Source organism: Impatiens glandulifera, chromosome 3 (genome assembly GCF_907164915.1).
Source record: "Impatiens glandulifera chromosome 3, dImpGla2.1, whole genome shotgun sequence".
NCBI lineage: Eukaryota > Viridiplantae > Streptophyta > Magnoliopsida > Ericales > Balsaminaceae > Impatiens > Impatiens glandulifera.
This window is the reverse complement of record NC_061864.1, coordinates 24973659-24999216: the sequence shown is the minus strand read 5'-3', so window position 1 is coordinate 24999216 and position 25558 is coordinate 24973659. Positions and strand designations below refer to the sequence as shown.

Here is a 25558-nt window from a genome sequence, read left to right as displayed (position 1 = left end):
AACAACCTTGACAACTTGGCCATGGATATCTTGTACATATCTCTTGACGATATCATGTTCAACTACATCATATCTTGCAAGTCTGTCAAAGAAATTTGGGATAGACTCACTCAACTATGTGAAGGCAACGAACAAACCAAAGAAAACAAGATTACGGTTGTCACCCAGCAGTTCGACAACTTTAAGATGCGTCTTGGAGAGACGATGTCTGAGTTCGATGCAAGATTCAGCCAGGTCATCACTACTCTTTCTACCTTGGGCAAGACTTACAGCAACATAGAGGTTGCAATTAAAGTCATGCGAGTTTTGCCCAGGGAGTGGGACATCAAAACTATGGCGATGAGGGAGTCTAAAGAACTTAATAAGATGGAGCTCTTCAACTTGCTTGCCGATCTAAAGGCCTATGAGTTCGAGTTGAACTCTAGGAATGAATAGGAGTACCCCACATCCTCCATCATAACCAAGGCTTTGGTGACTACCGAGGAGTCACCAGTTGCCACCGAAGTAAAGACGGCTGCTCAGCAGTGACGCAATGACTCTTCTCGTGAAGAAATTTGGCAAATTCATGAAGAATAACAATTCTAACTCATGCTCTTCAAATAATACCAATGATGATAAAGTTAAATCTAAGGCTAACGTTAAATGATTTAAATGTGGTATTTTAGGTCATTACAAATCGAAGTGCAAAAAGCCGAAACGTGATGAGAAGAAGAAAGATAACGAAAACGAGTTGAAGGTCCTCATGGCGGCTGACAGAAATGCCAAGTGGATGCAAAGCAACTCAGACTATTCATCATCTAGCGAAAATGATGATGAAGAGATTGCTTGCTTCATGGCAAGAGAAGAAAAAGATTATGAGGAATTCGAGGTATTTAATTTCTCTTTAGAAAAGTTTTCACGAGATGAATTAGTGGCTACACTAAATGACATGGATAATTTGAAAAAAAAAAAAGTATCTCTTAGCCAAAGTAAGTGTTGATCCGTATGTGAATTTGATTCTTGGTTAAGAATTTGTGAGTTTTCTTCCACAGAATCCATGAAATGGTGGAGCCTAGGAATGACAACGGGTACCCTACCCGTCGGATAGTGAAGTACTCATCCCCGAACCCGATTTTTATTTTATTACCCTTCCCCGACCCCGAACTTGACGGGTATATCTATTTGTATCCCCAGTCCCGATTCACCGGGTACCCGATACCCGACGAGTACCCCATTACCCGATTAAAATATGAATTTTTATTTATTATTTTCTAAATATACTAAATACTAAATATTAAAAATACATATGAAAATATTACTTACTTGTATAGTTATATCGTAGAAGTAACAATATACATATATGAACTTCGACAAGAATTAGAGAGAAGTTTAACAAAAAATAGAAAAAATGTTGAAACAAAAGAGAGATAAGAGATGTTAATATTGAAAATAAGAAATGAATAGAGAGGAAAAATTTTTGTTATTAAATAAAGGAAGATTAAGAATCATGAAGAATATAAATTAAATTAATTATGGCGTGGAGAGTGGGTGGTTGAGTGTTGGTATTACTAATTAATTAATATATTTAATATAAATTTATAATGATGCTATTGATTTAAATTGAAAAGTCAATTTAATTTTTAATATATATATATATATATATTTAATATTAATATTTCGGGTATTGGGTATCGGGTTTGAGTTTTGCACACTCCCATCTCCGAACCCGACCGGGTAATCTTTTTCAGTCCTCATCCCCGACCCCAACCCCGACCCCGATTTAAAATACCCGAACCCGAACCCGACCATCGGGTACCTACGGGTATCGAGTATACGGGTATCCATTGTCATCCCTAGTGGAGCCTTCATCAAAGAATTGAAATTTTTTATGTCTTCTTTCATTATAAGTTCGAACTCTTAAGATTTTTTTACCAATGTCATTTGGGATTAGTTAAGTTAGTAATACTTCTATACAACTGCATAATAGGGAGCGACTTCCCAATTACTCCCCACGTGGCTGTACGTTGGAAAAGCAAAAAAAAATCAATATTTTTTTTACAAAAACAACGCGGCTCTTTATATTCATCTTCCCTTTCCACCAAACCCTAGTCTCCTTCTCTCTTTCTATTTTTGTCTTCTCTCCTTCCTTCAACCTTCTCTCTCCGTTTTAACAACCGCTATCCAAAAAGTAGGCAAAACTTCTCTCTTTCTCGCATTCGCACACCGATTAGTCGTCATTCAAGTGCTTCTTAATCTCGAACTAGAAGAGAAATAAGATTTTCATCAACTTGTCGAAAAGGCGTGGCGGCAAAGAAGGGCAATGGAGAAACTCAATAATTATATTTTTGACTGACCTCATTAGGCATTCTTCTGGCCCATTGTGTAGATCTCTCTCATCAAAAGCCAACTAAAATCTCTTCAAATACTCATAAATCTCTTTCTCAATTATTACTAACTGATTCATTTCATTTTTTTATCTTCTTTTCTATTGTAATGTTGTTGTAGTTTAGTTGATTACAAATTACAGTTCATTATTATTTATGAACTTAAAATGTTATGTTTATTCATCTGAAATATTATTTTTATTAATCTAAAGTGTAATGTCTGATACACTGAAGTGTAGTGTCTGATACACTAAAGTTTATAATAATTTACATTTCAGTTTTAAAACACATTATAGTTCAGTATGTAAGAATTTAAATTTCAATTTAAAACACAATTTAGTTGAGTTTTAAAAAATGTTAATGTTTAGTTTAAAAGAAATTATATTTAAGTGTATAAGAATTTAAATTTCAGTTATAATAAAATTACAGTTGAGTTCATCAGACATTACAGTTGAGTTTAAATGACGTTACACGTTAATGTATTAGACATTACACTCAGTGTATCAGACATTACACTTTAGTTTATAAAAATTTACATTTCAGTTTTAAAATACATTACAGTTAAGTATATAAGAATTTAAATTTTAGTTTAAAACACAGTTTATTTGAGTTTTAAAATACGTTAATGTTTAGTTTAGAAAAATTATATTTCAGTATATATGAATTTAAATCTCAATTATAATGGCATTAGAGTTGAGTTGATAAAAAAAATTATAATTTAGTTTAAATGACGTTACATTTCAGTGTATTAAACATTACACTTCCATGTACCACACATTACAATTCAGTGTATTACTACAAATCAATATATCAAACATTATATTTCAGTTTAAATTACATTACACTTTAAGTTAATAAATATAAAATTTCAGGTTAATAAAAATAATAAATATAACATTTTAGGTAGATAAACATAACATTATAGATTCATAAATAACAATGAACTATAATTTCTTATAAACTAAATTATACGACATCAACATTTTATAATAGAAAAGAAGAAGAATAAGATATGAAATGAAACGAATCAGTTACTAATACATTGAGAACAAGATATATGTGCATCTGAACAATGGGCATGAGAATGTCTGATGAGGTCGGTCGAAGATATTATTATTGAGTTACCTCCCTTGCCCTTCCTTGCCGTCGCACCTTTTCAACAGGATGGTGAAAGTATTCTTTTTATTCAAGTCCGAAATTAAGAAGCACTTGAATGACGACTGATCGGTGCGAAGGCAAGGAAGAGAGAAGTTTCACATGTTCTCTAGATAGCAATCGTTAAAACGATGTGCTTTTAGAGGACATTGCTAAGTTATCGTCAATCGAATATATAAAATAAATTTATTTAAACTAGAAAATAAATGATAAATATGATAAAACTCTATAAGAGGTTTTTTTTGTTACAATAATAATGTTATTAAATTCCTCCTATTTCAATTTTTGCCTACTGCCGTTTGTTAAAAAAGAATCCATTGAAGCTCTTAACTGGTTTTTCAGCATAAAATGAAAAAAAATGTAGCTGCTTCTTCTTCTGTTATTGAGAGATGGTGAAGGGGAAATTTGATGGAATAACCCTCATAAGAGGGGAATTTCCACTTCTAACATGTGATTAATAAATTTTTCATTTTTGACCTTTTGCCAAGGCAAAAGGTCACTTTTGCCCTTTATTAAAAAAAAAAAAAAAAAAAAAAAAAAAAAAAAAAAAAAAAAAAAATCAGTAAGTGAGTGCGCATTTCAGTTATGAAATGTCACTTTCTTCTCCATTTCCCTCCTCTCCACCAACCGTCCTTTCTCCCCGTCCTTCCTTCATCAAGGTTCTTCATCATCAAGCTTCCTTCATCAAGGTTCTTCATCATCAACCTTCCTTCATCATCAACGGATCCTTCATTCATCATCATCGACGATCGTCTTCAACATTCAGGTTAGACGTTCGTCCTTTTAGGGTTTTGTTGTTTAGAGTCTAGGATGTAGGTTATGTCATGGAATAATGGTTTTAGAGCTTGGCTGATATGTTTTACAGTGAAATATACATCCGAAGAAGGTGACGAAGGCGACAGTGCATCTGTCGCAGGCGACAGTGCATCTGTCGCAGACGACAGTGCATCTGTCGCAGGCGACAGTGCATCTGTCGCAGGCGGGAAATGCATCTGTCGCATGCGCCAGTTCATCTGGCGCATGCGCCAGATGCATTTCCCGCCTGCGACAGATGCACTGTCGCCTGCGACAGATGCACTGTCGTCTGCGACAGATGCACTGTCGCCTGCGACAGATGCATTTTCCTCCTTGCATTTTCCTCCTTGCATTTTCCTCCTTGCATTTTCCTCCTTTACCTGGTCACTGTCACTGACTTCTTTGAATTTTTTTCAATTGCAGATCACATGAATGTTGGTGTTTTTCTACTCTTTGATGGAGACTGGAAAACTGATGATTGTGGGGTTAGTTCTTTTGTCTCAAGTTCGTGTCGTGGTGTGAATGTACCCCGAAATGCTACATATGAAGAGTTAGCTTCAATTGTCTATAATGCTACATGTGTGGACAAACTAAGATATGACTTAGTGTTCAAGGTAAAGTATAATATGCTAATGATCAATTCTCCTCCTGCAACAATCATTGGAGATAGCGATGTGGCGTTCTATTTACAAGAACTCTCGTCTTCACTGCCCAATCATCGCGCCCCTCTATGTGTCTCCTTAGTAGAGAAGTCAATATCTTCAACTCAACAAAGTGAAAGACCAGAAAATGACATATTTGAGCAGCAAGATATCTTACCAAGGCATCGAGATGTGTTTGAGCAGCAAGATGTATTCCCAAGTCAACAAGATGTATTCCCAAGTCAACAAGATGTATTCCCAAGTCAACAAGATGTATTCCCAAGTCAACAAGATGTATTCCCAAGTCAACAAGATGTATTCCCAAGTCAACAAGATGTATTCCCAAGTCAACAAGATGTATCTGAGCATGTGTTTGAGCAGCGGGATGTGTTTGAGCAGCGAGATATATTTGAGCAGCAAGATGTTTTTGAGCAGAGAGATGTATGTGAGGAGCAAAATGTCTTCCCAAGTCAACCAAGCACTTCCCATGTTAGGAATACATTCAGCCATACTGAGGGAACCAAGCGATCCTTCTCATATGAACCACTCGAGATCGAAACTCCTGCTCCATTAATTGAAAATTCATTGGAAGTGGGTACGTTCTTTGATAACAAAAAAGAAATACAATTGAGGTTGCATAGACATGCGATGTCTAATCACTTTGTCCTTAAAGTGGTGAAGTCAACAAAAAATCTTTGGTTTGTAAAATGCATGGCTGAGAACTGCAAGTGGAAATTGCGTGCTATGAAAGGAAAATTCTCGGAGATGTTTGAGATCAGAAAATTTGTAAAAGAACACACATGCTCAATTTTGACGAGACAGGACAATGTGAGGCAAGCACCATCATGGGTAATTGCGGAGTGCATCAAACGTAAATACATGGACCATCACCATGACCACATGCCTAAAAAAATAATGGAAGACATGCATACAAGTTATGGGTTAACTTTGACATATAATAAGGCTTGGAGGTCAAGGGAAAAGGCCTTAATGGCGGTGCGAGGAACTGTGGAAGATTCCTATGGTGAATTGCCATCCTACCTGTTCATGTTGCAGAAGAAGAACCCGGGTACCATAACTGACATCCAGACGGATGAGGAAGGACACTTCAGGTATATGTTCATGTCTTTAGGGGTTTCAATTAGGGGTTTCATAGGATGTTGTCGTCCTGTATTGTGCATCGATGCCAGCTTCCTTAAGCATAAAGTTGGAGGTCAACTACTGGTTGCGATAGCATTGGATGCGAACGAGCAACTATATCCCGTTGCTTTTGGTGTCGTTGATTCAGAGAATAATAACTCTTGGACATATTTCATGCAACAACTAAGGTTGGCAATTGGATCAGTCCCGGATCTCGTCTTCATATCCGATAGACACCCAAGTATTGCCAACGCCTTGTCCGCGGTTTTCCCAGAAGCACATCACGGGGCATGCACATACCACATCAAAATGAATATAATGGCCAAATTTAAAACTGATAACTGTCATGTTGAGTTTGATTTGGCTTCTCGTGCATACACCGAGACCACGTTTCAGAAGCATTTTGACAAGATCAGAACTAAAGACCCTAGGATTGCTCAATATTTGGAACAAATTGGAGTGGAGAGATGGAGTCGTGCTTTTTTCCCCGGTTCGCGATACAATCAAATGACAAGTAATTACGCTGAGAGTTTTAATAGTCAGTGCAGAGAAGCTAGGAAATATCCCATAACAACATTAGCTGACTATTTAAGATTCACAATACAAGATTGGTTTTATCATAGAAGAGAAAAATCATCCAACCACAACGAACATTTATCTCCATATTATGAAAAGTTATTACGTGAGGAAGGTGAAAATGCTAGATTCTACAGTGTTTATCCACTTAATCGATTTCAGTTCCATGTGCATGACGGTGAATTTGATTTTCAAGTTGACGTCAAGGGTCGAACATGTACTTGTAGGGTATTTGATGTATCCGGTCTTCCTTGTACGCATGCCCTAGCTGCTGCCCGTTTCCGGAAATCGGTTCCATATGAGTTGTGCGCAAGGTTAGAGAATTTTTGTTCCATAAGTTATGTTCAATTTATGTTGTGTTGAATATATGTTATGTTGAATTTATGTTATCACTGTCTAATTTTGCAGGTTTTACTCAACTGAATCATGGTGCATGGCTTATGCGGAGACATGTTATCCAGTTTTTCAACATAATGAAGCTTGGGACATTCCCGAACATATCAAGAAACGAGTCTGCCTAAAACCCCCCGTGAAGATTAAGAAAGGACGACCAACAACAAAACGTAGATCATCACAAGGTGAGGTTCGTAAAGAACGGAGACGGTGCGGCTCATGTGGCGGTCTAGGTCATAACAGAGCAACATGCTCAGCAGTGATGCCTGCACCATCTACTGCAAGACCTTCACAATCAAGTGCCCAATCTACACAACCTTCACAATCAAGTGCCCAATCTTTGGCATGAAACTGTTTTAGAGTTTTGATCAAACCGTTTTTGTATTGTATGTACATCAAACTGTTTTAGGGTTTTGATCAAACTGTTTTTGGGGTAGGGTTTTGAACATCTGTTTTTGGGGTAGGGTTTTGATCTTCTGTTTTTGGGGTAGGGTGTTGATCAAACTGTTTTTTGGGTAGGGTGTTGATCATCTTCATATTTCATCTGTTTAAGTGTTGTCAAAGAGAAATAGCAGGATTGATTTCAGGAATGCAGGAATGCATCTGTCGCAGGACAAATAGAAGTAGCAGGGATGCATTTGTCGCATGCGACGGTGCATCTGTCGCATGCGACGGTGCATCTGTCGCAGGCGAGAAATGCATCTGGTGCATGCGCCAGATGCATTTCCCGCCTGCGACAGATGCACCGTCGCCTGCGACAGATGCACCGTCGCATGCGACAAATGCATTTCATTTATGTTTTGTGCTTAATTATATATATATATACTATATTATATTTGAATTCAAAATAGCAAACCACATTACATTCAAAAATAAATACATAAGGTTTACATTCAAAAATAAATACATAAGGTTTACATTCAAGTCAGACAGAATAATTAAACTTGACTCTTCATAGCCCTTTCCATAAGACCAACAAGCAGGTGCCATCTGCAAAAAATCAATAAGTCAGAATAATGAAAGTAAATACCATTAATTTAAAGGAAATATGACATTTTTCGCAGGCGACAGTGCATCTGTCGCAGGCGACAGTGCATCTGTCGCAGACGACAGTGCATCTGTCGTAGACGACAGATGCATCTGTCGCAGGAAGAATACACTATTCTTCCTGCGACAGATGCATCTGTCGTCTACGACAGATGCACTGTCGTCTGCGACAGATGCACTGTCGTCTGCGACAGATGCACTGTCGCCTGCGAAAATGCATCGTCGCCATCGACAATAAACCCAAAACCCTGCAACAGCCTTCCAGCATTTTAAACCCAAAACTAAACCTAAACAATAAAACGGAGAACTAGGATAGAAACGGGGAAGATTGTCGGGGGCTCTTGTTTGTCGTCGGAGCTCGTCGGGGTTCGAGGGAGGGTTGAGGGAGAGGACGTCGTCGAAGTTGGAAACGAGAGAGGGAGTGAAAGGAGAACTGGGAAAGGAAGACGGGGGAGTGAAAGGAGAACTGGGTTCGAGGGAAAGGAAGACGGGGGAGAAGGTGAAAATCAAATTTTTTTTTTTTTTTTTTTAGTAAAGGGCAAAAGTGACCTTTTGCCTTGGCAAAAGGTCAAAAATGAAAAATTTATTAACCACATGTTAAAAGTGGAAATTCCCCTCTTATGAGGGTTATTCCATCAAATTTCCCTGGTGAAGCATCGTAAGTCTGAAGACCAGAAGAAACCTGATGACATTTCAGAAGAAGTTCTCCGGCATCAAAAGCTATGCCTCGCAATCGATATGGACAAGCGCATAATCTACGGGTTGGTGTCTGTTTTCTGCTTCATTTTCTCATTTCAAAACTCTGTAATATTCTTTATAAAGGCCATTATCACCAAGTTTATCGTTCGGATTGTTTTCTTGATAATCTGGGACAGCTTGTTGGTTATTAGAAAACAAGAAAGAAGAAAATTTTGCTTTTAGTCCCATCCTTCTTTTTTCTCCATTATTAACCTTCTTTCATCATGTATTTGTTGTTTACTCAGATTTACAGAGCTCCAGATTGTTGTACCAGATAATGGGATTATTGGGCTACATGCTGACAATCTGGTTATTCACAATGTTTTGGTAGATGGAGAACCGGCCAGGTTTCAAATGTACCCACATTATGATGAGTTGCAAGATAAAAATAGGCAGTGCTTTGTCTCCTCAGCTAGTTTTGCTGCACAGGCCGCAGGATCAGTATATATATCAACACTTGAATATGAATGTGTTCCCAATTTGCTTGTCATGTGTTCCAGAAATGAGAAATCATCAAGTGAAGAGAAAGGACAAAAACAGTATGAGAATGAGCTGCAACCATTGAATGAATCCAAGCAGGTCATGGTTTAGTTTCTTGGAATTGTAAAGAAAACTTTGATTCATTTAAAGATGGGAACCATAGGATGGAATGAGATCTAATAGAAGAGATCAAGAAACATTCTTGTGAAAAGTATTAAACTAGTCCCTGCTGTATCGACTAGAGTGCAAATAGAGAATACAAGTTATCTGGGGTATTCTTTACAAGAAGGATGATATCATACAATAATTACGAATGTAATGACATGAAGTATAGTCTTATCTTCTTACTATTTCTCATCTTTAATTCTATCTATCACTAATTTACATTCTTAGAATGTAACAGTTTGCCTCTTGTTATACTGGGTGGGCTTTTTGAAACTGCCAACTATAAAATATACATGCAATAGAACTATTTTATTGAAAGTGCTAGAGAAAATGGTTCATAATATTTTGTATTTGTAGCTGAGATGATAACTATAAAATAAGTAGTTACACTGGGCTGATCTCACATGGGAAATCCTCTCATAGTAAGTAGTAAGATCAAGATGTCACAAATGCTTTTGGAAGTTCTACTGGACACGGTTCACTTTTGTATCCGTGTATAAGCATTGAAAGAAATAAGAGCCAACTCTTAACATTTTTTTGTTATGAATCTATCTATTTGCCTGTTTTCTCATAGAGGCCATGTTGGGTGCAGAATGTGAAACTTGTTCATATTGACTATTCAGTGGAGACGGCTGAAACAGGAATCCATTTTGAGAACAATGTTCTACACACTGATAATCAGTTAAGGCGGTCAGGCTGCTGGTTCCCTTGTATGGATGACAGTACGCAACGTTGCTGGTATGACCAATTTAAAATGGAGCAGCAATTGACCATATGCTATTAGTATATATATCTAATAAAGCCTTTTTCTTTTGTCTTCATTGTTCAGTTATGATATGGAGTTCACAGTTGCTAGCAATCTTGTTGCTATCAGCACAGGAAACCTATTATTTAAGGTGGGATTGTATCTGATTGTATCTTCTTTGCACTATTAACTTATTTAGGTAATAATTAATAGATCATTTAGGATTAATGGATCATTATGTATGTGGATCATCGTCACTTACTTTTCCTACTAGTGGTCAGTGCTTCCATTGAAGACCATTTTGGATACTTTTTTCTGTCTTTAAAGATGTATGTTTTAGCTCAATCTGTCTTGTCTGGAAATGTTTCCTTGACTTGCATTTTATCATGGCGGTACAAGACAATCACTTCTTCAGTTTTGATTTTGATTTGAATATTGTTCTTTTTAGTGCAAGAATAATTAAAAGCTCTTTAATGAGCCATTATTGTACAAGATATCATCTCATCATGCGGAAGTTCGGATATTAGCTATATTGCTGCTCAAGGCATGGCATCCGACTAGTAACCTGTGCCCATATTTTGTCACAATCAGTTTTATTTTGCAGGTTCTAAGCAATGATGATCCTCCACGTACAACCTATGTATATAGGCTCAATGTTCCAGTCACTGCTAGTTGGATATCATTGGCAGTTGCATCATTTGCAATCTTTGCTGATCATGACAATCTGTCTCATTTTTGTATGCCTTGCAATCTGCCAAAGTTGCAAAATACTGTTGAATTTTTCCATAGTGCATTTAGGTTTGTCTTCTTATGGATATACTAGTTGATTCAAGTTTTTAAGTTGTTAAGTTAGTTACTCTTGAGTCTCACTTGTTTTCAGTCACTATGAAGAGTACCTTAAAACATCTTTTCCTTTGGGGTCCTACACACAAGTTTTCATTCCTACTGAGATGGCAATATCCTCCATGAGTTTGGGAGCTTCAATGACCATATTCAGTTCTCATCTTTTGTTTGATGACAAGGTTATTGATCAGGTATGCTCTCAATATTCTTGTTATTGAGAATTTGAGATTGATATAAAACTGATTCATTTTGATACTTTATTCCATTATTACCCTTTCCATCTATTTGAACTTCTTATCACTCCCGTACTGAAAATATCTCTAAAAGGAAATTTACCAACTTCCAAACCTTGCAGTATATACCTCATGGTTTCTTTTCTTCCAGACTTTCTTTTCATAGTAGTGATGGTTTAAGAATCATTCAAGCAACTTGCTTCTCGTCTGGGTGACAACTGACAAGCATTTAAATGTTGCAACAAATTCAACTGAATGTCTTGGTTTAGAGTTTACAAAAACTTGTTGTAATTACTATTAGTTCTTTGTGATGTCAAATGCGTGTGTATGTTTATGACAATGAACTACATTGATGCTAGTGACCTTTGTTTAGTTGAAGGTGTTTGGGTAGTGGTCTGTAGATATGGAATGTTTCCTGGTTTAAATGACATCAGAAAAATATAGTGAGGCAATGAGAGCACATGGGGAAGAAGAGAGAATTCTTGGGTGGTTCTCATATAGAAATATGTTAAAGAATAGAAATGGTCTGAATTCTAAATAGGCTTCTTGAGATGCCCATTTTATACCTAAATGTTGGCAAAACAAGATAGGGCATGCTATTATGTTCAAAACTTTAACATAGATGCGTTCTTACACCTCATGTCCTTAGGGTCATGGGTTCAAATCTTCACCTCGGACCATTTAAAAAAAATGCTTTCTTACATACATGATACATCCCATTTGAAAACACTTACAATTTTTTCGAATCCGGATCCAGATGAGAAACAATCAATACTTTTCAATCTCTCTCACACTAAGTTTAGTTTTCAAATGTTTTGATCCAGATTCGGATACAAAAACAAAAATAAAAGCTGTTTCGAAATGGGGCCAATTTGATGTTTGTATATTTATATGGAACTCTACTGTCTATCCCACTAATTTTGGCTTGTGTTCCTATTCTAGGTGATAGAGACAAGAATCAAACTTGCATATGCCTTGGCAAGACAGTGGTTTGGTGTGTATATCACTGCTGAGTCATCAAATGATGGTGAGCTGCTGTTAAATATTGGTCCTGCATCTTTTCTTGAATGTTGTTAGGTCTAATAGGGCTGTTTGATTTTGGCAGAGTGGTTATTGGATGGTCTTGCTTGGTTCCTCACTAATTCATTTGTTAAAAAATTTCTTGGCCATAATGAAGCACGTTACCGGCGTTACAAGGTTTGATTGGCATCATTGCAAAACATGTTGATTTTATTGAAAGATCTATATCACACTGCCTATTATACTAATAAGAACGTAATTTAAGCTTGCTTGTATGGTTAATTTAGGAATTTTTTAGTGTTAGTTGTGAATGATCATTCCAATATTGGTTTTATGAGGCATTGTTGAGACTTAATTCTATGAATATTGACATGAGTTGAATCAATATCTTTGCATTTGTATCTATTTAGGTAAAATCTGTTAGTATTTGAATTAAGCCTTACATGCGATTTGAGCTCACTGATTGTGTTCGAGTTGGATTGAATTTAAGCCAAAATGCAAAATTTTATCTCATTTAACTGTTATTGGGTTCGATTCATTTATAAACTTTATGACGTGAATCACAAAAAATGCAAAGAGGGGCTTCCTGAAGCTCGTAATTCTTATTCAAAAAATTCTTAAAAAGAAATTTATAATATCCTAAGTATCATAAACACATTTCTTAGTCTTGAGTCTTAAACTTATTAATTTGGTTTTTGTTTAACAGGAAAACTATGCTGTCTGCAAAGTTGATGATAGTGGGGCAACTATTTTAAGCTCTTCTGCTGCTTATCAGAATTTGCATGGAACCCAATGCATTGGTCTTTATGGAAAAATAAGATCATGGAAATCTGTGAGTGAATATTACAAACATCTTCTGCATTTTTTGTCTTATCATGTATTGTTATTCACTTTGTTCACTCATTTATGCTTGTAGGTGGCAGTCCTTAAAATGCTAGAGAAGCAAATGGGTCCTGAGTCCTTTCGTAAAGTAAGAATCTTTTCAGTGGTGTTCTGTTTGCTATTTGTTGTTCATGTTCTACAAACGAGGTACCTTTTTCGATCAACATATTCAAAATTGTTTTTGTTTTTGTGAGATGGATTTTCTTAGCAAGTTTTAGTTAGGGTGGTATCAGGATTTGACGGTTTCTCGTAAAAAAGTTGTGTTATCCTCTTGTATTCTTATATCTAAACATAAATGCTGCAGATTTATTTATTTTTAATTTTTTTGGTAAAACACTTCCTAATTTATTCTTTCATGGTGAAATTGTTCATTACTGTAGAAGTTATTTATCATTTATTTGTTTCGGGCCTCTTCGTTCATGCTTGAATTTACCACCTAATATAAGGGTGTGTGTGAAAATATCTCCATTGCACACCTTTTCTTTTCTAAGAAAGTGGTTGGGAATTGTTTGTCTTCAATCATTTATGCTTGTCTAAGAAGCTGTTTTATCATTTGATTTAGTTTATTCTAATATTGCCTATAAATGATAGTCTCCTTTGTAATAGTTCATCAATGAAAATATATGAAGAAAATCACTTCCCTACAAGATTCTACAATGTGGCAACCTTAAATGAATCAAGTAGGAATTCATATGAAAACCACTAAAATATGGCATCATGATTCATGGAAACTGAGCTGAAAAACTTTTCTGTTTTTATTTTAATTGAATTTGCATATGTATCCTAAGAAAATTAATTATTCCTCAGCTCGTTGCAGGTGTTTCACAATCAAACACGCCAGCCAAATCATGTTGGTCCAGTTAATTTTTCAGAATGAATTTTGAATTCCCAAATTTGATAGACCTCAAGCAATGTCTTGAATTTGTAAAAACATTAGTATGCTCTTGGGTCATGAGAAGAAGAAGCGTTTCCTATTTTGATTTTCACTATTCTCTTCATTTTAGTGAATAAGGTTGTTTATAAATCTGTGATGGGGTGGTAATCAACATGCACATGGAAAAATTGTTTCTCTCTCTTTTATTTGTTCATGCAAAATTGTTTCATGTGGATGGTTTAATTTCTCAATGTGCAGATTTTGCAAACAATTGTCTTGCCATCACCAGAGACTAACCATTCTTTGCGGACTTTAAGTACAAACGAGGTGATTTATTTATCTTAAATATGATTAATTCCCTACCTCTCCTATCACCTTAGAAATGTATTTTAAAAATAGCAATTCATCCTTTGGAATCATAGAGAAACCATTTAATCTTCTGCATTGCGTTTCTGTTGTGTCAAGCTGTCACAGTAATACCGACAGCTCTATATGATATATCTACTTTTATTTGAAGAAAGAGTTGTTCATACAGATATGATCAGGTATTGGTCTAACTCACATGCATTTTGTCCTCCTCTATACTTCTGTAATCTCTTAGTCACAAATGTACCCTTAGAAATAATCTTATATGTGGCTCGCTGTTCCAGCTAAGTAATGGTAGAGTATTTCTAAATTTGGACTTGATCTCAGACAGAGATAAAATCTCCTCAACTTCTGCTGCCTTTAAAGTCTGGCATAACACCAGGATGGGGCAATGTACTTTCTATACAAATGTATTGTGCTTGCTTGAAAGCATGAAATAATGGAAAACTTATTGTTGTTAAAAATCAGTAAATGTTTTCCTTTCATTGGTTACAGTAGTTTCTGATCCTATTTATTACTCAATAAACCATGATATTCTCCTACCAAGAGTGTAGCTTGAAACAAGACTAGTATGGGAATTTTAAAGCTGCACTCTCTCTGTCTTTTATTTCTGCTTTTACGAAAATAATGTTCTTAACAGTATAATGAGAATCTTTTGGATACGAGCGTCTCAAAGGATTTATGTTACACGCGTTCGCCTCAATCCGAAAAAGAGGAGCTTGTACGGGATGAGAATTTTTCGATCTTATTAGCATTTAAAATTCTAATGTTGTTATCTTATTTATTGTTTTGTTTTTTCCTTCCCTTTTGTAACGTTTGAACGTATCTTGCGCTCTTTTTAATAAAAGTTGACCTTTTTCAAAAGAGAATATTTTGGTGTGACCTTCTCAACCTTTTGTTTTGTTAGCTGATGAGGCATGTCCTTTTCAAAATTAGAGATTGATGTCTTTTAAACTAGTCAAGTCATATTAACTCTTAGCAAAACAAAAGTCATATCAACTGTTCTCTCTCTCTCTTGCAACTGAAACTCTTCAGTATGATGATATAGTTTTGATCTTTAGACAATTGAGTGTTCAAAAGGCTCATTTTTCTACATTAACTTGTTAACTGCAGTTCCGCCATTTTGCCAAGAAGTTTGGCAATTTGGATCGTTCATTTCTTAAGGACTTCTTTAATAGCTGGGTGGGATGTTGTGGGTGTCCAGAGCTTAGGTACTATGTTTGTGGCCAATGTGATGCACTTTTGTGCTTTAATGTTGCAGACATTTATCTCATTATATTCATTTTTCCTGCTAATTAGGATGGGATATTCCTATCGCAAAAGGAATATCATGATTAAATTAGCTACATTGCGTGGCTGTACAGCTCCACCAGAGAGCAGAGAAAGCAATATAGAATGGCCTGGAATGATGAGCATAAGGGTTCATGACATAGATGGCATGTATTATGATCATCCTATTTTACCAATGTATGGAGATACATTGGAGCTCTTCGAAATAAAATGTCATTCAACAAAAAATAGTTTAAAATCTGTTGGATATGACGATGGAGGTGTTGCCCTACCAGGCTTACATAAGGGATCTGAGTATGTAATTGCTTGACAGGCTTCTATAAAGTTATTTGTTAAAGAACAAGTAAAATTGAGGTTTTGAATGTTTCTGCAGTGTGGTTTCCCAATTTTTTTGGCTTAGAGCAGATCCAGAAATGGAGTATCTTGCTGAAATTCACTTCTACCAACCTGTGCAAATGTGGGTAAGGATCATCTGGATCTTCTTGTGTTCTAACTGTGGAAATGATTTATTACATGCATCCATCGCAGGGTTTGTTCCATAAACATTATTGATTTTTTTGAAACCCTTAAAGGTTTTGTACCCATCTAAGTTTAATTTATTGAGGAATGAACCAAGTGAATTGGATTATCTTGTTCTTCTATGCTGAATTGTTTAGGCAATGATATCAAAGAAACAACTTTTCTCTCATGCAACCTTAGTTCCATTTGGAGATAATTATCAGAAAAATATACGGAAGTATACCCTATTTGCAAGCTCCAATCTTAGGATCTATAACAGAAATGTAATTCCCTCATTTGTCCAAACAGTGTAAGTTGTTAGGAAACGTCATCCTAGTCATGGTGCAATTTTTATTGAGCTTGATTTATGTAAATGTTGTATTGTCCAGTATTAGACAATCTAGGCCATACTATATTCAAGAACTTGATGAGAAAACAAAAGAGAACCATGGGCTTGAAATTTAGAGGACTTTGGTGGACTCAACTTCTCTTGTTTGGTTATCCTGCTTTGTTGGTTCATTAAGGTTCAGTTAGTGGCACTGATCATTCAAATGTGACTTCTAGATTATCAAAACAAACTGTCAGGACAAATGAAAACTATTTTCACAGCAGAAAGACAGCAAAGTAAACACAATATTTCTGAAGAATTAATGTTGAGGAATATTTATTGCTTAGTCTTTCTTTTGTGTATAAATATGCTAGTTCATGGTAATGCTATCCCAGAATATATTAAATACAGCTAGTCTTTATTCTTTGATCTTGCAAGGTCATAATCTTCAATTTCAATTACCTTTGTTGACAGCTGACCAAATTTTTTCATGAAATTGGAGAGAACAATTTTTGTTGTTGTTGATAATCTGTGAATTCCCTTGGTTGTCCTTGTGCGCAGTTGCCGGAAATTGGAGAGGACAAATGTAACTGAACTTTTTAGCTAATTGTCTTTGTGTATATTTCTGTTATGTATCGGATGCCAGAATGATCATTATGCATTCAACCTTTTCACTGGACCAGTCTTCCCTTTCTTTTCATCCATTACTTGACTGACTTAAGAATGTGGGTTATTTTCAGTTAAATCAACTGAGTAAGGATAAAGATGTAGTTGCTGAGGCACAGGCAATCGCTGTCTTGGAGACACTGCCGCTCTCATTTTCTGTTGTGAATGCTTTGAGTATTTTTCTCAATGATTCAGAGGTTTGTTTTTCTTCTTTCTGAATGTACTTTGAAGATGCTGATATACATCTCATGTTGTTGGATCGTGATTCTTCTCTAATGATGACAAGGCCTTTTGGAGAGTCCGCATCGAGGCAGCAGTTGCATTGGCTAATACGACAATAAAGGTATTATACTTACTGTAGAGAATCAACCTAATACTTGATTGATTAGATAACATTTTTTGATTGTCATAATTAGTTAGGCTAATAATATTTGACTGATTGTAATTGATTTGGAAGATATTAAGTGATTCTCAAATTCCTAAATTATTATTTTGTTTATATATATATGTTTTTTTTTTAAAAAGGTAAAAAAAGCAATAAAGGATCATGTAAGCAAAGAATGACAAAGCCCCAAATACAAGAGAGTTCAAAACAAAAAGCAAACACAACAAGCAAGACAAAGTGGAAGAGGAGCTCTAAAAAAAGTACATCATTATATTATTCTCTATAATGATATACTATTAATCAATAAATTAAAGATAAAGTTGCCTCCCACCTTCTTTAAATTCTTTCAGGTTGGACAACATCCTCATATTCAATCCAAATAGATAATTACATACCTGCGTAATGCACACCATACAAGTTCTATAAGTGCTTACTATTCCATTATTAAGAAATTTTACCATTCTATATATGATACGTTCTTCAAAAACGTTTCATACTACCCCAATACTACAATTCAGAGGTAGAACCCCACACGTGAATTGTTGCATTGAGAGTCATCATCTCTAGAGCCAATTCTGTCAGCTTCATCATCTCTAGTGTTTTTTATTTCGATTCAGTTGATGATCAATTCGCTTGATTCAATTGATGATCAATTAGCTCAATCTGATTTTGACCATGATCAACCTTCTCCATATGTTTATCCCAAACATCTTCATCTTCCCATGTGAAAATCTACTTGGGAACATCCTAACACATGACAAGTCGTAGATCACTACTCTTGACTTTTCACCATACAACAATCCCCAAATGGTATGTATCTCATGGTACACATAATAAAGTGGTTGGAGTCAAGTAATAAGAATACTGTGAATAGGTAAAAGCTGCATTGTTGATTTAGAATGAACTAAGGCAATTTTTATAAACTTTGTACTTTTATAGCTTTTGTTCCAATTGTTTAAAAAAAAAAACTGAATGATTGCTAAGTTCAAAGGGACTAAAGGAAACATGCTTAAGTACTGTTGTAATTTAAGGACTCTTCATCTCTGAACATAAAGAAATTTAGAAGCTTTATATCTTCTGTTTCTTCGCATTGCATTTCACAAAGATCAAAGAAACTGGATTGCCCTCTATAGTTCTGCAAATTTATAGATTCTACTTTTCGTAAATGCTTTGTATATGCATACATGATCTCTAACATTGTTTTTAGGATACTGATTTGGCTGGATTAATTCATCTTATTGAATTCTACAAGAGTAGACGATTTGATGCTTATATTAGACTTCCAAAGTGAGCTTTCCATTGATATTTCTATCCTCAGTATCTAGAATTGTTTAATTAATGAGACATTGACTTTGTTTTACAGGCCAAATGACTTCAGTGATTTTGCGGAGCATTTTGTACTTGAGGTAATGCAATGAGATAGGATCGGTATTGGGTATGTCTCATGCCATAAGCATTTCAAAACAAAAGCAAAGCCAATAATTGGGGAAGAAATAATCACAAATGGACTATGCATTATTTATTTTATTTTATTTCAATTACCCATCAGTTATTCAGGAGTCCTCCATGCTTCTTCAGAGAAGAAAGATTTACAATTATGTCCGGTACAAGAAATTAGACATCACAAGTGATTGATTAAAAACTAAATTTATTACACTAGAGAAGAAAGATGCCAAATATCTTTTAAGATGGGGCCAATTTTGTTATCCGGATCATTATTCTATTGAATCTATATTTGTTATGTTTGCCAAAAATCATAATGATGTAAAAAATAATCTGAATCATGATCCACAAAATAATCTTTATAACAATAAAATAAAAAATATATTATAATATGGACTGTGATCTAGAAAATAATTTGACTCATGATCCAAAAATAACTTTCAGTTTTAACTTTGATGATTTTTCAATAAGATCATGATTTTGCATGAAATAGTGATAAAATATCAGTTTTTCAAATAGGCTCAAATCTTCTATTACGATTCAATAAAGGGAAGAATTGGGATAAAGATTATAGAGAATTGAGATGAGAGGGTGTAGTATGACTTTCCATTCTATATCATTTCATGCATAAACTCTATACTAGTCTGTCATCACCTATTTGTTCATTTTTATTTTTTGTAAAGATGTTAACTTTTTATTGAAATCGAGAGTGGAACACAGGAAACGATCCTAAACAGTTTGCAGAAAAAAATACAATAAAAAACACATCATTAATCAAGAATATCAATTGTATCCCAAACTAACTTGTGTACTCGTTTTATTTCATAACTATAACTTAGAGGACTACTTTACATATTCTATCTTCAAGAAATATTCCCCTCTTAAATACCTAACCTTAAAACCTTTAGTTATTTCTGTAGATGTTGAAAAGGCCCATAGTTTCCAAGTTAATCCCTTCATTCAATGCTTGTAAGAAGTCTTAGTTCTAGAACAATTATAATTGACACATATTTGAGCTGACATTATGCAAAACAAATGATCTGATCGATATATTATTGTTGTATATGGTGCTTGTCAGTTGTGATCTATGGGTTCCACTAGTGGCCATCTGTAGGCTGCAGTCTTTGTCCTTTTATAACTGACTAAAATTGTTATCTGTTTAAAGCGAGTTTTTCAGTTGCCTTGTATAGGTCTTATCTTTGATTTGTGCAGGCCATTCCAAATGCCATTGCCATGGTTAGAGCAGCAGATAAGAAAAGCCCACCAGAGGCTGTGAAGTTCATTTTAAAACTTTTGAAGGTATGCAATCTGCCTCAGTGGCTCCGTCTCATTTGTTTTAGCACACATGCAAATTTTAATTAGCTGAAGTTTTGCTCTTCTACTAAAAATTAATTAAATCTTAATGATTTGCTTGATTTTAAAACACATTTTGAATATGTTTCTGTATCTGGATATACATAAACAGAAATAAAGTCTCTGACTCAATATAGTTTCCAACACATTTCTTTATCTGGATCCAAAGATAAAATAAAAATGTTTCCAAATGGGGGAAAGCTGCATTGGGAATCTGGAAAATGACTAGCTTCTTTTCTTCCCCTCAATTTAAAAATGATTTTACTTGATGCATTTACGGAAATGCAATATAACTAATCTATTAAATTTCTGTTTTGAGATCATTAGTCATCAGTTTCTAAAGGTTGAGTTATATCTAAAACAAATGTGGGTGTTTCTATGTCAAATACAATTAGAGAAACAAAAGTGTACACAAATTGAGGTAATTAAGTTTCACATTGATGAATTGACCTGCTTTCTTGTTTCGAGATCTGATGGCTATAAAGCTGAGCCTAATTGAATTTTCCTGGCCTTGTAAGATGCTGCTACATTGTTAACCCATATTTTCTTCAGAGCATAGAATTTAATTCTTAAACCATTCATTTAAAGCTTAAGTTATTCATATGATGATCCAATATGTACTTATTTTTTAGGCCTTCTTTCTTTTCTATGGCTGTTTGTCTTAGCATAAATTTGGAGCAAATACATTGTCCATGCCATTGGATTATATCCATTAGTATTTTGTAACTGAGTAATGGTTATCTGAAAACTCTCTCTAGTCAATTTAGACTCTGATTCATAAAGTAAAAAATAAGGCAAGCAAGAAAATTAATTTAAATTAATGGGGTTCTAACGTTTTGTTCTCTTTTCCTTGTTTCAATTCAGTATAATGATAACACTGGAAATCCATTCTCTGATGTGTTTTGGATTGCTGCATTGGTGCAGTCAATGGGTGAACTTGAATTTGGGAAACAGGTTTGCAATCATTATTCTTTCCCATCTAGCATTAGAAAAATCCCCCTTTATGGAATCAATTTATTTAAGACTAGAGATGAAGCTTCTATATGACATCCAAAAGTTGTTGCTTTAGCAGTCATAGCTCATTCACTCATTGGTTCAATGCCTTTTAAATTCTCTAATATGTATGAGGGTATGAGGATATTTGTCTTTCGAAAAGATAAACTTCGTTGAAACTATTGAACACAAAGACCACGTCAACTGTAGAAATGAACCAATGAGGATGTTAGACATATTTTGACATGTTTTCATAATTTGTGGCAGAATATTTTCTTATTGCCATCAGTTCTTAAGCGGATTGACCACATTATCCAACTAGACAGGTATGGAGCTGATTATTTGTTCTGTATGTAATGGGGTGAAAAATTAAGCTAAGTTTGTTTATCTGGAAAATTTCATATATCAGGTTTAATCCTAGCCATAATGCAATCCTGACAACCAGCTGCATCAGAACATTAACTCAAGTTGCTATGAAGCTTTCTCAATACATAAATATAGTAAGTGTTGTTATATGTGTTCTTTGTGGAATAATCATAACTGAAGCAATTCTTATTCAACTTATACTTAATTAATCATATCTACCATATAATAAGCTTATAACTTTCTATAGAATAGGATTCTTTTTGATGGGCTGGTGATTAAGCCATGCTTCAACTCACCTCAATAAAAAATTCCCACAAACCAGAAATAGATTGTTTCTCATTCACTCTAACTTTCTTCTTTACTTTTTTATAACTATACTGTTTATTGCCCTATTTTCTTTCCAGAGGCTTAATTTCAGTTAGAGTTGGTCTCTGAACTTGATAAAAACTAAAATAGAACAATTCAATGATTTTTTGTGCTATATACTTTTCATTATATTTTAAACACAAGCTGGAATAGCTCAGTTGGTTAGAGCGTGTGGCTGTTAACCACAAGGTCGAAGGTTCAACCCCTTCTTCTAGCGTGAATTTGTTTTTATCCTTTTCAATTATTTTTTCCATATGTTTTTCTAATGCAGGATCAAGTTTTTCAATTATTATTTTTTCCATGTGTTTTTCTAATGCAGGATCAAGTGACTGAACTGATTAATCCATTTCGGGACTTGAAGGGAAGATGGTTTGTTCGGATTGTGGCAAGCAAAGCTATGCTTGACCTTCAATTCCACTATAACGGAATTGATGCTGCACTACAGTTATTCATGAAATTCATAAAAGAAGAACCAACCTTTAGAGGTTTAGGCCTCAAATTCAATTCCCATTGAAAAATAAAACTGGTATTTAAAAAATATTAATAATCGTATAATTTTTTGTGAAAAATGATAGGGCAAAAGAAGTTGAGTGTTCATATGAGTCTGCTATGTCAGATAAGAGGTGGTGGATCTCATGATCCTGTTGATGATGTAAAGGCTGGAACCTTAAATGCCTTGATTCATCTGCTTCAAACTCGCATGTCTTTCAACAATATGTTTCTTCGACACTACATTTTCTGCATTCTTCAAATTCTCGCAGGAAGGTAAAATCAAATCTAATTGCTTATCATTTAATCAGCTCAAATTAAGCTAGGTAAGCTACTCTGTAGTATATTATCATCATAGAAAAGACAACTTTAATTCTTGAAAATTAGTTAAATTACATTAATGCAATGATAGAATAGTTTTTAAGTACTTTTTCGACATTAGTTTCATATTTTATCAATTCAACTTTCAGATTTAAGTCTCTTGTGGGATCTGTCTTAACTTTAAGATGTAAAACTTCCTAAATTACAGGGCGCCAACACTTTTTGGAGTTTCGAGAGATGGAATAAGATGTCATACAGAGATTCTAAGAGAATTGAAGAGCATTTTTGCAGAATATTATCAGGAAAATAAATCATTGGTCATCCAGAATTTATCCATTCAGGAGCAAAATTCACCATTACAAGATGACACGGTTTCAACAGTCAGGACAGAAAGTCACCAAAAGATGAAGATTAAGTTCAAATCCAGTAATGGCAATGTTTCTGATAATGGTGTGACGAAGTTGAAATTCAAAAGTCTTAGTGCTCTCTATGCCCCCCAAATTGAGCGCAATAAAGAGCAGAAGAATGAAAACAGAGGAAGTGGAGAAGAGAAAGATTCTGATTACAATGTAGAAAGGAAGCGAATGAAGATTGAAAGGCAAGAAGTTGAGTTAACTGAAAGCAGAATGTTGGCATCTTCTTCAGACCAAAAAGAGAAACAGGAGACGACGAAAGAGGTTACTCCTCCGACGACGTCGGAAACAAGACCACCCGATGCTGCGGTGACTGGTTCATATCGCAAAATTCGGTTTATACTTAAAGAGAGATAAGGCTTAATTTGTTCATGTCTTTTTTGCTTCAGATTCTTGTACATATATTTTTTTCTTGAACATTTTAGAAATGTGACAGAGGAACTAACTAACTAACTGCTTGTATACATGAGCCTCCTATAGCTATTGTCATTCTTACTTCATTTGGTGTTTCATATTTGTGACTTGTCACATATTTGCCAAATTTACATTTTAGGATTTAAGAGGGAACAATTAGAGATTATATTTTGATGTTAGTTATTTGAGGTTTTTTATCAAAAATAAATTAAAAAAATTATTTGATGAAAATATAGGTTATTTGGGTTTTTTAATTGATTGAATTATTATAATATTATTTTATATTTAATATTTAAAATTTATAAAAATGAAGTAAGGTTATTTAAGTAGTTTATAGTTGATGAGTAGATTGATTTGAAGATTTTGAATAAAAATTTCAAAAAAATACATCAAACTAGGTCTTAGGGTTTTGACTTTTACCCTATTTTTAAATGTGATCTATTTTAGGTTTTAAATATAAATAGCTTCAATGCTTTTACAAGAACTAGCATACTCCCTTATTTTTCAGAAAAATATATTAGATAATTTAATGGTCAATAGAGGTCCGGAATATTGAACCTAAACAATGTATTTTTTTTATTTTATTAGTTTTGAAATATTATATATCTCCAATTTTTAATTCATCATCATTTATGTTCTTGGTACCACACAAAGATTTTATTGTGTTTTTATTTAATTGATTCATAATATATAATTAATGTAATGACTTGTAACAACTTTGATTATGATATTGACAAATGAAAGTTTAAATATTCACCATAGTTAGATAGCTATATCTAAAGTTATTAGAATTTCTGACTTTCAAGAGTGTTAAATTCATTTAGAAATATTTTATTTATAACTTTTACGATATAAATGAGGAAATACGACAAAATAAATAAATAAAAGATGTTGCCAAACACTTCAAACAAAACGAGGGATAACTAGCTCATAAAACAGTAATCAGAAATAAATACTCACCCATCATAAAAATAAAAATTATTGAAAGCAAACAATAAAATAAATTGAAAACTAGACGGTTTGGTTCTCAAATAATATCTCAAAATGTCGCTTAAGAAAACACCTATTATTACACTAAAAGTATGCATTTAAAACCATTTTTGAATCAATTCATGGCTTTGTTCGAATTGATTTTTTATTTTTTTAATATAAAGGGAGAAAAAGAATAATGATTTTTAATGATTTGAAAGTGATTATTATTATTTTATTTTATTTTTTTGATAAAAACACGTAAAGAATATTAATATATAAATAAATTAAATATAATAATTTAAAATATAGGATATTTTAATATTTTAAGTGAAGTGATAGATAAGAAAGGAGTGAAATGATACTCTATCTCTTCCTGTGAACTTTCTTATTTAAGTTTAAACTAAAATAAATAATATTTCTTTTATAATCTTATTTAAATTAATTTAAAATTTAACTTTATTTTATCAATTAATGTAATTATATTATAAATAAAATATACAAGAAACATAAATGTTTTAATTTTATATATTTTTTTTAAATTAAACTAATATTAAATTATAAAACTAAAAAAACTTATTATAAAATAATTAACTAATGATTAAAGTTTCTATATAATTTTAAAAAATATAAATATATAATATAAAATACTTTAAATGTTACAATTAAAAATATATAAAATATGCTTGTAAATTATTTGAATTATTTTTAAATAATTTATAAAAAATTACATTTATGTATAAATATTAATTAAACTAAATATAAACATGATGTAAATTGTAAGAATAAAACAAAATAATAATAAAAT

The 25558-nt window shown here is 33.8% G+C and overlaps 1 protein-coding gene and 1 non-coding gene across 5 annotated transcripts; both read left to right on the top strand.

The window, feature by feature from the left end:
- Positions 1-8763: 8763 nt before the first annotated feature.
- On the top strand, positions 8764-23867 carry LOC124931475 (transcription initiation factor TFIID subunit 2-like). 4 transcript variants are annotated; one of them, XM_047471944.1, is made up of 25 exons: positions 8764-8871; positions 9094-9427; positions 10086-10231; positions 10323-10389; positions 10843-11036; positions 11119-11272; positions 12257-12341; positions 12420-12511; positions 13041-13166; positions 13251-13304; positions 14349-14417; positions 15570-15667; positions 15756-16040; positions 16120-16207; positions 17313-17435; positions 17525-17581; positions 18831-18910; positions 18987-19029; positions 20279-20365; positions 21284-21373; positions 21680-21738; positions 21822-21912; positions 22464-22629; positions 22720-22909; positions 23163-23867. In XM_047471944.1, exons 1-25 carry the CDS (start codon positions 8849-8851, stop codon positions 23722-23724), a joined length of 3363 nt encoding a protein of 1120 aa, XP_047327900.1. In that variant the 5' UTR covers positions 8764-8848; the 3' UTR covers positions 23725-23867. The 4 variants fall into 4 exon arrangements, with proteins under 4 accessions (XP_047327900.1, XP_047327904.1, XP_047327901.1 ...); XM_047471945.1 differs by lacking the exon at positions 8764-8871 and having other exon boundaries at positions 9287-9656; XM_047471948.1 differs by lacking the exons at positions 22464-22629; positions 22720-22909; positions 23163-23867 and adding an exon at positions 22289-22334.
- Positions 22288-22361, top strand: TRNAN-GUU. Its single transcript has one exon. It is a non-coding gene; the product is annotated as a tRNA-Asn (tRNA).
- Positions 23868-25558: the final 1691 nt, after the last annotated feature.

What these genes read in the sequence shown, in the direction of transcription:
- LOC124931475 (XM_047471944.1), top strand. Translation starts at nt 8,849, where the DNA reads ATGGACAAGCGCATAATCTACGG. An exon ending in TGGCTAATACGACAATAAAG is followed by an intron (nt 17,582 to 18,830) that starts GTATTATACTTA and finishes CATTGTTTTTAG; the next exon opens with GATACTGATTTGGCTGGATT. An exon ending in AACTTGAATTTGGGAAACAG is followed by an intron (nt 21,374 to 21,679) that starts GTTTGCAATCAT and finishes AATTTGTGGCAG; the next exon opens with AATATTTTCTTATTGCCATC.